This window comes from Cetorhinus maximus, chromosome 5 (assembly GCF_964194155.1).
Source record: "Cetorhinus maximus chromosome 5, sCetMax3.hap1.1, whole genome shotgun sequence".
Classification (NCBI taxonomy): domain Eukaryota; kingdom Metazoa; phylum Chordata; class Chondrichthyes; order Lamniformes; family Cetorhinidae; genus Cetorhinus; species Cetorhinus maximus.
In genome coordinates this window covers 101,048,561-101,061,886 of record NC_135883.1, presented here as the reverse complement: position 1 = coordinate 101,061,886, position 13,326 = coordinate 101,048,561, and the positions used below count along the sequence as shown (strand labels likewise).

The following is a 13,326-nucleotide window of genomic DNA, read 5'->3' as shown; positions in this document are numbered from 1 at the left end:
TCCCGCAGCGCAACAAGTCATTGAAGCGCTTGCAACACTGGATCCAGGTGCGCCGCACCATGTCGCGGGAGCTCATCACCTCTGCCACCTCCTCCCAGGCACGTTTCGTGATGTGGAGGGGCCTCCTCCTCCCATCCTGGGGAACCAGCACTTCCCGCCGTGCTGCCACCTCCTCAAGGTGGACAGCAAGGCAGTCATCCAGTAAACAAGGGGCACACTGGCCTGTCCCGCTGCCCTACCCTCCAGCCTCGCCTGCTCTGCTGGCCTACCCTTCAGACTGGCCTGCTCACCAAAAGGCCTCTGGTGAGCTCTTCCACTTGACATTGTGTGCAGCCTTGCAAAGGCTGCCAGCGCTCAGATAAACAGGCTGCCGGGTCGCCACTGGACCCGGCACAGAATGCACTGCCGCTGCTGCCCGCCCACTCCCGCTACCCTCGGGAGTTGGGCATTACGCTGGGCGGGCCTTAATTGGGTCTGCGCCCGCTTGTGCCCACTCTGCCTCCCTGCCAAACAGAAAATTCAGCCTATGATAAATTTCCATTGTATTAAATCAAACAACCTCAAAATCAAGTGTTGTTTTAATGGTTTCTATTTCAAATTAACTTTAAATTCATGTGTTAATTGAAATAATTGGTGTAATTGAAACAAGGTTTTTTATCCTCTGTTTATTAGTTTGAGCAAAAATTTTAGATACAAACGTTAAGCGACGAACACTGCTTGAGATGCATGTCTACATTTTTTTTTGCCAATTTAGCAAATGGAAGATAATAAAAGTTCATTTATTATGCCTTTGAAAAAATGGAAATAATATGTATTCTGTATGCTAAGCCAATTTTTTTTAAGCTAAACTTATTTTTAATATGACTTACTTTTCAAAGTCAGGTGATCTCTCAATTACAGTTTGAAATTCTGCAAATGACAACATTCCATCATTATTTAAATCTCCTTCAGCCAAGATCTGTTAGGGATTTAAAAAAAAAGAAAAAAGTGCAGTTACAAATTATAACTTTGAATTATTTAGTTTGCACACCTAATGTCATACGTAAGTTCTTAAAGCTTGATAATGCTGAAAAAAGATATTTTGTCGAAGCTTTTCATTTTGCACTCATCAGGACAATAGCAGGAATGCCAATGTCAGGGGTAGCAAACTTTATACTGTATGTGAGGACAGTGCTGTTTGGATGTCAAGTGGACTCTGATTTGTAGAGGTGTAGCCATGGAGAATGCACTAGTTAATGGTGACTGACAGTTAACTGACAGCCAAGCATTGTTTGAAATTTAAACCTGGCAGCTTGACTCTGATTGGACAAGGCATCACCCTGGGGAATGAACCAATGAATGGCTATCATTTATTTTGTTTAGCTAAAACAGGTGCTATGTGTCTACATGTTCTTTCTGTCTGCAAAGGACAGGACCCTGTGTATTAACATACATAGCTTGCAGAACACGCACATGTGCCACACTGTGAGCCTGACTGACAATCTTAAATTGGTTGTCAGCATAACTTTTAGCACACTGAGGATTATGTAGCAAATGTAGCGGAATCAAATCTAATGTTGGACACTTTTGAATTTTACAAGCTCGGTTGGTTGGGTCCGATCTGTACTTTGCCCATTGCAAACAGCGGAAGGGACATCGAAACATGCTGTTTGATACAATCCGCCATGACACCTAACCTCCAACCCCTCGCATATTTCCAATATATGGATGATACCTTTGCTCTATTTAAATCTGTAGCAGCATGTAATAATTTCCTTGCATGTCTTAATTAGCTCCAACCTGCGCTCAAATTCACCTTTGAAATGGAGCAATCGAATGAACTCCCTTTCCTTGATGTACTAGTTGAGAAACCTGCCAGGGGGGTTCTCTACCACAATCTACCGCAAGCCTACCTTCACCGGTCAATACACGCGTTGGGATTCTTACAGTTCTGCATGCTATAAAATTGACCTTATCAACAACCTCGTAAATAGGACCCAAGCCAATTGTTCACCATGCAAGCTTGATGCTGAAATAGGGCGCATCAAAGACATCCTGCGGGATAATGGCTACCCTGATCAGATCATTTTGCACTGTATATCACGCAAACCTATGGCAGTGTATATCGCACAAACTAAGGCTGACACCTTTGGCCCTGAAATGTGCCCAGTCCACCTCAGATTACCGTGGAAGGGTAAGGTATCTCGAAAATTTGAGCAACAGGTGAAGCCAGCTGATTTACATTGCTACTATGCAGTAGCAACACGAGTGGTATTCGCCACTAACAGGATGCTGCTGTCAAGCCAAAAAGACGTCTGCCTATCACACAAATGAGTAATGTGATATATGAATTTCAGTGTCAGTGTGATGCTAGGCCATACATCCCAAAGACTGGCAGATCATATCAAACATCATGTCCCTTCCGCTGTTCACAGCAGCCAAGGTATAGACTTTACCCAACCAGCTCGTGCTTGCAAAACTCAAAACACAGTGTCCAACTTTAGATGTGATTCTACGATTGGACAACATTTGTAAAATAATTCTCAGTGTGCTAAGAATTACACTGACAACCAATTTAAGAGTGTCAGCTGGGCTCACAGTGTAGCACATTTGCGTGTACTGGAAGCTACATATATTAATACACAGGGCCCCGTTTTTTGCAGACAGAAAAAACGTACACACATTGTGCCTGCTTTAGCTAAACAAAATAAATGATAGCCATTCATTGGTTCATTCCCCAGGGTGATGCCTTGTCCAATCAGAGTCAAGCTGCCAGGTTTAAATTTCAAACAATGCTTGGCTGTCAGTTAACTGTCAGTCACCATTAATTGGTGCATTCTCCATGGCAACGCCTCTACCAATCAGAGTCCACTTGCCAACCAATCAGCACTGTCTTCTCATACAGCATAAAGTTGTTGCTTCCCCGACATTGGTATTCTTGTGATTGTCCTGATGAGTGCAAGATGAAAAGCTTTGACAAAATATCTTTTTTCAGCAATACTCAAGTTCTCTACCACCAAATGACAATTTATAAAGCTTGATAGATAAGGTAAGATACAAGAAAAGTTAATTGGAAATTCCCATAATTTGTGAATGAGTGGCAGTTACATTTCATTTATCTGTTTTTTGACAAACTGGAAGATAAACTGGAACCCAAAGTCATCTTTTAATCATTGAACCTATTTTCAATTTGGCAAAGCAGTGGATCTAACATTTTGATCATTAGAATCTAGTTATGTTCCAAGTTAATAATTGGGATTAGGCCATTGACATATAATTGACGTAAATTTCTTCCCACTGGTACCCAAATGCTCTTATTCAACCTCATTAATGTAGTTCTATCCCTATTTTGTCTTGTAGAGTTCCTAATTTCTTATTCATATTTCAGTCACTCTATTCATTCACCTTGGGGACTTCTTATGTAATTAATATTTAATTTGTTTGCGTATATATTTAAATTGCATTTTCAACAGTATACATTCAAAAGTGTTATTAGTATTTGCCAACAGGCTGCAGCTGTACTTTGAGAGGCCCAGGGCATCCAGCCAGGACCAGTCCATCACAATGTTGGCAGCATCGAAAGAAGGTAGCTGAGAAGGAGAGGCACCAATCCCTGAAGACAGGGGGAGTCAAGCAACAATGGATCATGTTGGTTTAGTGGGATCCTCTTTGGTGAACCGCCAGCTGATGCCCAACGAGAGTGGCTAGTGTGTGCTCTGCCAGTTTAATGCCAAAAATGGCAGAATCCTATGTAAGTCATGAGTTGCCCATTAGCACCTGAATTGGGAAGCACTCTAGCCTGGAGAAGCATTGACACAGCCATAGTGAAAAGAGCAATATGATGGCAATCATTACCCACCAAATTCAGGGTGCTACCACCCTGATTCCACTGAGCAAGGGGCCTGAAAATTCAGCCTGGCATTTCTCAAAGATAACACAATATTTGTGTGTGGCGTAGATTAGGCAGCAATGCATCTGATCTGCCTATCCTTGCAATCAGCAGGAAATCCAAGCTAGTTTCCTGGTCAGGCCTCATTTGCATGCAATCAGTATCAGACTTTGAATACACTTCCTCACACCCTGTTTCCCGTAAGAACTCAATTCCATTCTCCAAGTTCCTCTGCCTCCGTCACTTTCTGTTTTAATGATGGAACCTTCTATACTAAAAGTTCTAATACGTCTTCCATGTTCTTCAACTGAGAATTCCTGCCCCCAGTGTGGTTGACAGAGCCTGTGACTGCCTCTGTTCTATTTCGCGCACTCCTACTCTCACCCCTTCCCATCCCTTCCAGAAATACAGTGGGGTTCCCCCTTGTCCTTATTTTCCACTCACAAGCCTCCGTATTCAATGGATCATCCTTGCCAATTCCACCACTTCCAGCATGATGCCACCACCAAACATATCTTCCCCTCCCCTTTCAGCATTCCATAGGGACTATTCTATGCGTGATACCTTTGTCCACTCTTCAGTCACCCTAATACCCTCTCCACAGCACCTTTCCATGTAAGTGCAGGAGATGCAACATCTGCCCTTTTACCTCCTCTATTCTCAATGTCCAAAGACCCAAACACTCTTTCCAGGTTGTTATGAGGGTTTTTTTCTTTTGAAAGAAAAAGATACAATATCTAATGTCTTTTTTTTGGCTGGATTTTAATATATACCCATTACCCATTAAGAAAATGGAAAGGCTGCCAGCCAGCTGAGTATACAACTTACATTCCACTCCAAGTTGGATGAAAAGGAACAGACACTCACACCCCCCTGAGGAATGTGAAAGACCTCAACTCCTGTTGACTTTCACACTATCTTGAAACTCGTCAAAAGTTTCAGAGATGAGATATCAAAATGTAATTACCTGCTCTTTTTTTTTATTCACTCATGGCATGTGAGTGTCACTGGCTAGGCCAGCATTTATTGACATCATGAATTGCCCTTGAGAAGGTGATGGTGAGCTGCCTTCTTGAACTGCTGCAGTCCATGTGGTGTAGGTACACCCACAGTGCTGTTAGGGAGGGAGTTCCAGGATTTTGACCTAGCAACAGTGAAAGAACAGTGATATATTTTCAAATCAGACTGGTGTGTGGCTTGGAGGGGAACTTCCAGGCGGTAGTGTTCCCATCTCTTGCCCTTGTTCTTCTAGATGATAGCCGTCATGTGTTTGGAAGTTTCTGTCTAAGGAAGCTTGGTGAGTTCCTGCAGTGCATCTTGTAGATGGTACACACTGCTGCCACTGTGTGTTGGTGGTGGAGGGAGTGAATATTTGTAGATGGGGTACCAATCAAGCAGGCTGCTTTGTCCTGGATGGTGTCAAGCTTCTTGAGTGTTGTTGGAACTGTACTCATCCAATCAAGTGGAGAGTGTTCCATCATACTGCTGACTTGCGCCTTGCAGATGGTGGACAGGCTTTGGGAAGTCAGGAAGTGAGTTACTCACTGCAAGATTCCTAGCCTCTGACCTGCTCTTGTAGCCACAGTATTTATATGGCTAGTCCAGTTCAGTTTCTGGTGAATGGTATCCCCCCAGGATGTTGATAGGATGTCCTACAACACAATGACTACAGCACACACAGTAATCGAATTCCTCTGGAATATACAGCCAGCAGGACTTTAAGTACTGTGTATCTCACCGGAAGAGCAGCAGAGATGGAAATGATATACTGAAAGGCTGCAAGAGCCGTGTCTCTTTCTCTCTCTTGGAAGTATTGTGCACAGATATGGCGGAGTAACCATCCCAAGAAGAGCAATCTACTGCAAACCAAGATCTTCTGGGGATAAAATGTGTAAGTCTGCTCCGTACAGCTACACCCAGTAAGACAACTGAGCAAAATGGCTGCAATGTAGAAACGCCACATCGAGATCAGCAAAAGTCAGTTAACCATATATTTCTTTGATTGTTTATTTTCTTCACGAATTGTAAAAACTTTTCAGTCTATACTCATATTCACCTATCTGTACTAGTGTGTGTGTGTGGACCCAGGGAATGAGTGCGATGTGTGAATGAGGGTTACAATTTACCTACACAGAAAAATGCTGGATAAATGGACTCGAAACGTTAACTCTGTTTTTTTTCTCCCCAGATGCTGTTAGACCTGCTGAGTTTTTCCAGCATTTTCAGTTTTTGTTTCAGATTTCCAGCATCCGCAATGTTTTACTTTTATCTTACAATTTACCTAGTTTTTTTTTGAATTTGGGAAGTAGGGTCATTAAACTTATCTTGTTCTTTGATTTAAACACAGGAAAACTGTTTAATTAATTATTTATAATCAGAAAACATAAATTGTGGGACTCCTGCAGTATTGGCAAGGCACATCCTCACTAAATTCACAACTACCCTATTACAACCAGGCCTGGACTGATAAATTAGGGGAATCAATTTTTACCCCTCTTCACATGGTCGTAACAGTGATTTATTTGTACTTCTTTCAATTTAGTATACCGTATTCATACTGTGGTCTCCTCTAAATTGGGGAGAACAAACACAAACTGGATGACCACTTTGTGGAACACCGCTGAATTTCCAGCTGCATATAATTTTAATATTGCACCTTGCTCCAACTCTGATCTTTTTTTCAATCACTCTTGGGATGTGAACATCGCTGGAAAGGCCAGCATTTCTTGCCCATCCTTAATTGCCCTTGACCAGACCTTGATGAGGTGTCTACAACTGAGCTTACTAGGCCATTTCAGAGCGCAGTCAGGAGCCAAATAGATTGTATGAGTCTGGAGCCACCTGTAGGCCAGATTGGATAAGGATGGCAAATTTCCTCCCTTGAAGGACATTGGGTGAACCAGATGGGTTTTGACAGCAATCCAGTAATTTCATGATCATTATTAACGAGACTAGTTTTTAAAAATTCCAGATTGACGAATTGAATTTAAATTCCTGCAGTTGTCATATGGTGGGAGTTCTGAACTCACGTTTCCGGAGCACTAGTCTGGGCCTCTGGATTACTGGTCCAGTAAAATTAGCATTATGCTACTGTCCCCTGTCCTTGGTCCCCTGTGGTGTTCCAAGGAAGCTCAATGCAAGATCAAGGAACAGCACCTCATCTTTCTACTGGGCATTTTACAACCTTCTGGATTCAACATTGAGTTCAACAATTTTAGATAGTAACCTCTGCCCCTATTTTGTTTCCTTTTTCCTTGCTGGTTTGTTTTTCTTGCTCTCTTGTTTCTCTCTTTTTTCCTTTTCTTTGCTTTCGGATGGCAGCTATTCATTATCCTACCATTCACACCTCCTTTAGATACATCTTTTGTTTTACTTGTGCCAGTACCACTCCATTTGTCCTCACAGCATGCAGACTTTGGACATTTAATCTCTCCTGCTCTCCAATCTATCGCAAACCTTCCCTTTTGTTATTTGTCCTATTTTCACTTGCTCAAACCTACTGTATTTTTAACTTTTCCCAGTTCTGATGAACGGTCACGGATGTGAAACGTTGGGCTGGATTCAATGGGGGCCTTGGGAGTGCACTGCGGGGAAGGGTAGTGGAGAATAAGGAAGGAAGGTTGTGGATAGAATGCTCATTGCCATGGAATTCTCAGTGGTGGTGAAAGTGGAGGGCAGCAATTAAGGGCCACTGAAGGGCCTTTTCCCTTTGTCACTGGCATTTTACCAGAGGTGGGGAATATGCCCTCTGATGTTTACGGGGAATGCTTAGGGTGGTAGCGCCCTTCTGATTGTGCACTCTGTGGTCCACAGAGGTCCCCTGATGGCAAGGGAAACACCTTGGAAACACCCCTGCTGCCCTTACCAAATACCTGCCCAGCAGTGACCACTGATTCTAGTGATGCTGCTGATACTGAAGAGCTGCCAGCCCTCCAATTACCAGATAATTGCCTGATTGACACAGAATCAGTTTGGGGCTGTCTGAAATGGCTGAGGCAGGTTTTCACTAGCTTTCATGCCCACCATCGGGGCCACTGCTGCCCTGACAAAATTCAACCTGTTAACTCTGTTTGCCTTGCCACAGATGCTGCCAGACCTGCTGAACTTTTCCAGCACTTCCTGTTTTTATTGCAGATTTCCGGCATCCACAGTATTTTGCTTCAGTGTCAGGCCTTATTTGAACACCAGCACAAAGTGACGCCTTAAAGGCTGCTTGCAAATTGGGAGGGCAGGAAATCTAGCAGGCCAGCAGCTACAAAAGCAGCCTGCATCCTTTAAAGGAGTCCTACATATTTCAATGGTGATTAGTGGAAAATGATTTTCTGACACAGCATTCATCATAACTTCATCCAGGAGGGCCCCCGAATTTTCTGACACAGCTTATGGGTGCTCATAGAGCAAGCGAGCAGCAGAAAGAATGTTTTCTACTCCTCTGATTGTGACAGGTAAGTAAACAAATTATTCAGAAGCAATGGAGCAGGTTGTCAGAGTCAACCAATGCCACCTGCACTTTTCACAGGACCTGGCTGTAGTGTAGGAAAACATTTAACAACCTTAGCATGACTACAAAGAGAAAACTATTTTTCACTTTTCCCTTCCTCACTGCACAGCATTGCATCACCTTATTTTAACCCCAGAGCTATCAATCCTGCACTCACCTTTTTATTTATTCATGGGATGTGGGCATCGCTAGCTAGGCCAGTATTTATTGCCCATCCCTAGAGAACATGATGGTGAGCTGCCTTCTTGAACCGCTGCAGTCCATGTGGTGTTAGGAAGGGAACGCTGGGATTTTGACCCAGAGACTGTGAAGGAACGGTGAAGTAGTTCCATATCAGGATGGCGTGTGGCTTGGAAGGGAATTTGCAGGTGGTGGTGTTCCCATGCATTTGCTGCCCTTGTCCTTCTAGGTGATGGAGCTTTCAGGTTTGGAAGTTGCTGTTGAAGAAGCCTTGGTGAGTTGCTGCAGTGCATCTTGTAGATGGTACTGTCATGAGGCTATGTCCTTTATTTCAAATGAGATTTTTCAACTTTCAACTGATTGGAAATTTTGCAATTTGAACTGAGGCAGAGCAAACTGCTTAAAAATGCAAGGCCATGTTCCAAGGTGAAGGTGAGAAATGAACTAGTCACCTTCAGGGGAGTGTGAAGGGAAACATATCCTATAATACAGACACCCATCGAAAATCGTAACTGTCTAAGGCAGAGATATTAAAAATGCAAAGTGGTGGATACTGAAACAATGGCTGCCACAGACAGACATACCCAAAACCTCTTGGGAATACATAATGGGTGAGGTATTTCAAGACAAGACTGCCCAGCCACTAGAGAGAGATTACAAGTGACACAGGCAGTGTCAAGAAAGACTTCAGCAGAGGAAACAGGCTGAAAGCTGCTCTCTCTCCCTCTCTCTTTTTGAATAAGAGTGTCACCTGGTTCAAGAAGCCAACTCTACCAGAAACCTGCCAGCCAGCGAATGAGATCTCGTAATGATTGCAACACCTTCTACAGCTGACCGAATCGAAGAAACTAGCTAACCCAACTAGGTAGCAGCATATAAAATCTACACCTCAAGGACAATCAAAGGACACTTAACTGTATTCTTTTAGAATTTAAAAAAATTAGACTTCAGCTCCCCTTATTTCTGATATCTCTGTGTGTGTATGTTTGTGTGTGTGTGTGAGTGTGAGTGTGCGTGCACGTGTGTGGCACTGAATGACTGCATAAGAGCTGAATGCTTGATGTGTTATTACTATTTTCCCCTGGTTTAGGGGTTAATAAATTTGCCCATTCTTTGACACAAGGAAACCTTGTTTGATTAGCTCTTTATTGCTCACAGCTTAAATAGATAAATTCATTCTGATCTAGAAAAGGCATATCCTCATGAAAAAGAAGCTTAAACCTTTGTTGTGACCAACCGAGGAGGTTGAATAGTGGGGAGCCAGTTCACCCCTTTTCACTGGTCATAACAGTACACGCTACTACCCTTGTACATCAGTGGTGGATGGGATGCTGATCAAGTCGGCTTCATCGTCCTGGATGGTGTCAAGCTTCTTCAATGTTGTTGGAGCTGCACTCATCCAGGCAAGTGGAGAGTATTCCATCACACTCCTGATTGTGCTTTGTAGAGGTGAACAGGCTTTGGGGAGTCAGGAGGGGAGGTATTCGCCACAGAATTCCCAGCCTCTGACCTGCTCTTGTAGCCATAGTATTTATATGGCTGCTCCAGTTCAGTTTCGACACAATGGTAACCTCAAAATGTTGATAGTGGGGGATTCAGTGATGGTAATGCCATTGAATGTCAAAGGGGGATAGTTAAATTCTCTCTTGTTGGAGATGGCCATTGCCTGGCACTTGTGTGGCGTGAACGTTACTTGCCACTTAGCCCAAATTAGAATGTCGTCCAGGGCCAGAATTTTACATCCCGCAGGTGGGCGCATGCTTGACCTGAATGGGCGTAAAAACATGCAAGACGACGTCGGGTGAGTATCCAGATGTCATCGCGCTCTCATGCGATATTTCGCTCGGAGGGCGTGTGCAAAAGTCGGGTGAGCGCCCGCCGACAATTAAGCAGGCATTTAAGCTCATTAACGGCCCAATTGGAAGCAAATTTTCATGGCCCATCCAACCTTACGATTGGCAGACTGGCCAGTCGGGCTTTACATTTTTGATGAAACCTCGTCCAAGGTGGGGATGAAATCTCCGTTATGTTTTAAAATAAAAAGAAATATCAGGGACTGTTTTTATTATGAGGTTTGCTTTCAGGTGCTTGATTGTGCCGCATGGATGTTTTTTGCAGCATTTTTGTGCTTTCTTTTATTATTTGGAGGTCTGTAGCTCACTGAGGCATCTGTCTGCCATCAGGGAGCTCAGTGGAAGCGCTAGCACCTGTGGTAATGTTGGCGCCCGCCCTCTTCCCACCCCCCAGCGGCAGTGCTGAGCCTTTCTCAGCATGCATTTCACATTAATTGACCAGCCAGCATGAAATCGTGGTTGGGGGGCCGATCACGGTCCAGTGACGGTTTTCCATTCACTCCTGGGCCCGCCGATTGCGCATGCCTGACAAGCGTAAAATTCAGGCCCAGGTCGTTACATATGGATAAGGACTGCTTCAGTATATTAGGAGTTTCAAATGGTGCTCAACATTGTGCATTCACCAGCAAACATCCCCATTTCTGACCTTCTGATGGAGGGAAGGTCATTGATGAAGCTGCTGAAGATGGTTGGGCCTACGACACTACCTTGAGGAACTCCTGCAGTGGTATCCAGGGACTAAGATGATTGACCCCCAACAACCACAACCATCTTCCTTTGTGCTAGGTATGACTCCAAACCGTGAAGAGTTTCCCCCAATTCCCATTGACTCAGTTTTGCCAGGGTCCCTTGATCCTTCTTCCTCGGTCAATGTCGGGGCAGTCACTCTCTCCTCACCTCTGGAGTTCGGATCTTTTGCCCATGTTTGGACCATTACAAAACTCAAACTAAGCATTAATGAGCAAGTTATTGCAGAGCAAGTGAGGCTTGATAGCACTGTCGATGGCCCCTTTCATCACTTTACTGATGATAGAGAGTAGACTGATGCGGCAGTAATTGGCCAGGTTGGATTTGTCTTTTTTGTGGATAGGACATACCTGTGCAATTTTGCCGGGTAGATGCCAGTATATAGCTATACCGGAAAAGCTTGGCTCAGGGCGCACCTAGTTCTGGAGCACAAATCTTCAGTCCTATTGCATGAATCTTGTCAGGGTCTACAGCCTTTGCAATATCCAATGCCTTCAACAATCCCTTGATATAATATGGAGCAAATTGAATTGATTGAAGAATGGCATCTGTGATGCTGGGGATCTTCAGAGGAGGCCAAGATGGATCATCAACTTGGCACATTTTGCTGAAGATTGTTGCAAATGCTTTAGCCTTATCTTTTACACTGATGTGCTGGGTTCACCCATCCTTGAGGATGGGGATATTTCTGGAGCCTCTGCCTCTAGTTAGTTGCTTAATTGTCCACCACCATTCGTGACTGGATGTGGCAGGACTGCAGAGTTTAGATCTGATCCGTTGGTTGTGGGATCGGTTAGCTCTGTCTATCGTATGCTGCTTCCACTGTTTGGTATGCAAGTAGTCCTGTATTGTAGCTTCAACAGATTGATAACTCATTTTTTGGTATGCCTGGTGCTTCTATTTCTTCTCATAATCCCATTCTCAGTCTCTACAAGGTAAGATCTCAGACTTTGTGTCTTTTTCAGTACTTGGCCTTCTCTATTCTGGTCTCTAATCCAGACTGATTCACCTGGTTGGAGTTCTGGTAACTCTCACACACTCTGGTCTGATTTGCATGATACTCATCCTCCTTCTCCCTTACTCTCTCAATGTCAGTGGTTTTTAGATATGGTATGAGCATATGTGGAAGAACAGGAAATTGAGTCCATGGTCTTCTTCCCATCAGAAGTTCTGACAGAGCCAACCCATTCTGAAGTGATGTGGAATGGTAGCTCAACAGTGCTAAGTTGATATCATCATTCTTTTTCAACAAAGCTTTGACCATTCTTACTCCTCTCTTTGCTTCACCATTTGCTTATGGGTACCTGGGCAAACTAGTTGTGTGGACAAATCCATAGTATTCTGTAAACTTCTTGAACCCTTCATTCACATACTGTGGATCATTGTCTGAAATGATAAGATTTGGAACGCAATGTGTGGCAAAAAGTTCTTTTAGCAAATTAATGATTGCTTTGGATGTTGTTCCATGAAGACATTTAACCTCAATCCATCTGGAGTAATAGTCAACAACTATGAGGAGTGTCTTCCCCTTGAGCTTGAAAATGTTAATTCTGAGACTTTCCCAGGTCTGGAAAGGAATGAGGATACCATCAATGGTTCTTTTTGCTCTTGATGGTGGATTGCACAAGTGATGCAGCTTGAAATCATGTCCTTCTGAAATTCCTGGCCACAGAAATGAATTTAGCACCCTCACATGACATTTTGTAATGCTTAGGTGTCCCTAGGTATTCTTTGAGGGATTTTGAGTCTGAGGACGCTTAGTATGACCAACCTCCCATCGTAGATTAATAAGTTGTCAACAATACGGAGATCTCTGCGTTGCTCAAAGTACTGTTTCAGGATGAGATTGTTTGGAACATTTTCTGGCCACCCATTTTTGTAGTATTCTCTAATTATGGCACATACTTCACCTGTTTTCTGTACTTTACTTGCTGTATTTCGCTCAATCTCTGTAGTTGCTGGTAGGAATTTTGTAGTTAATGAGCCGTATGATTCTACGTCCTGAACAAGATACGATCCCCCTGTTCAGGTTTCCCAACAGGGATGCGGCACAATGCATCTGCTGTTGTTTGCTGTTTGCCTTGCACATGTTTGTCTGGTTCCTTCACCTGCTGTTCCAGCGAAATCTCCTGTCTGGTTTCCTCAAGATTTTCTAATTTAACTCCTTTAAAGATGAA

At 43.6% G+C, this 13,326-nt stretch overlaps 1 protein-coding gene across 1 annotated transcript in view; it reads right to left on the bottom strand.

Moving 5' to 3' along the window:
- Window positions 1-13,326, bottom strand: part of LOC144680831 (uncharacterized) — a 108,580-nt gene that overhangs the window by 31,481 nt on the left and 63,773 nt on the right. The window contains exon 6 of the mRNA XM_078542262.1: window positions 870-958. Within this exon, the coding sequence (XP_078398388.1) occupies window positions 870-958 (89 nt within the window). The remainder of the gene's footprint in view (window positions 1-869; window positions 959-13,326) is intronic.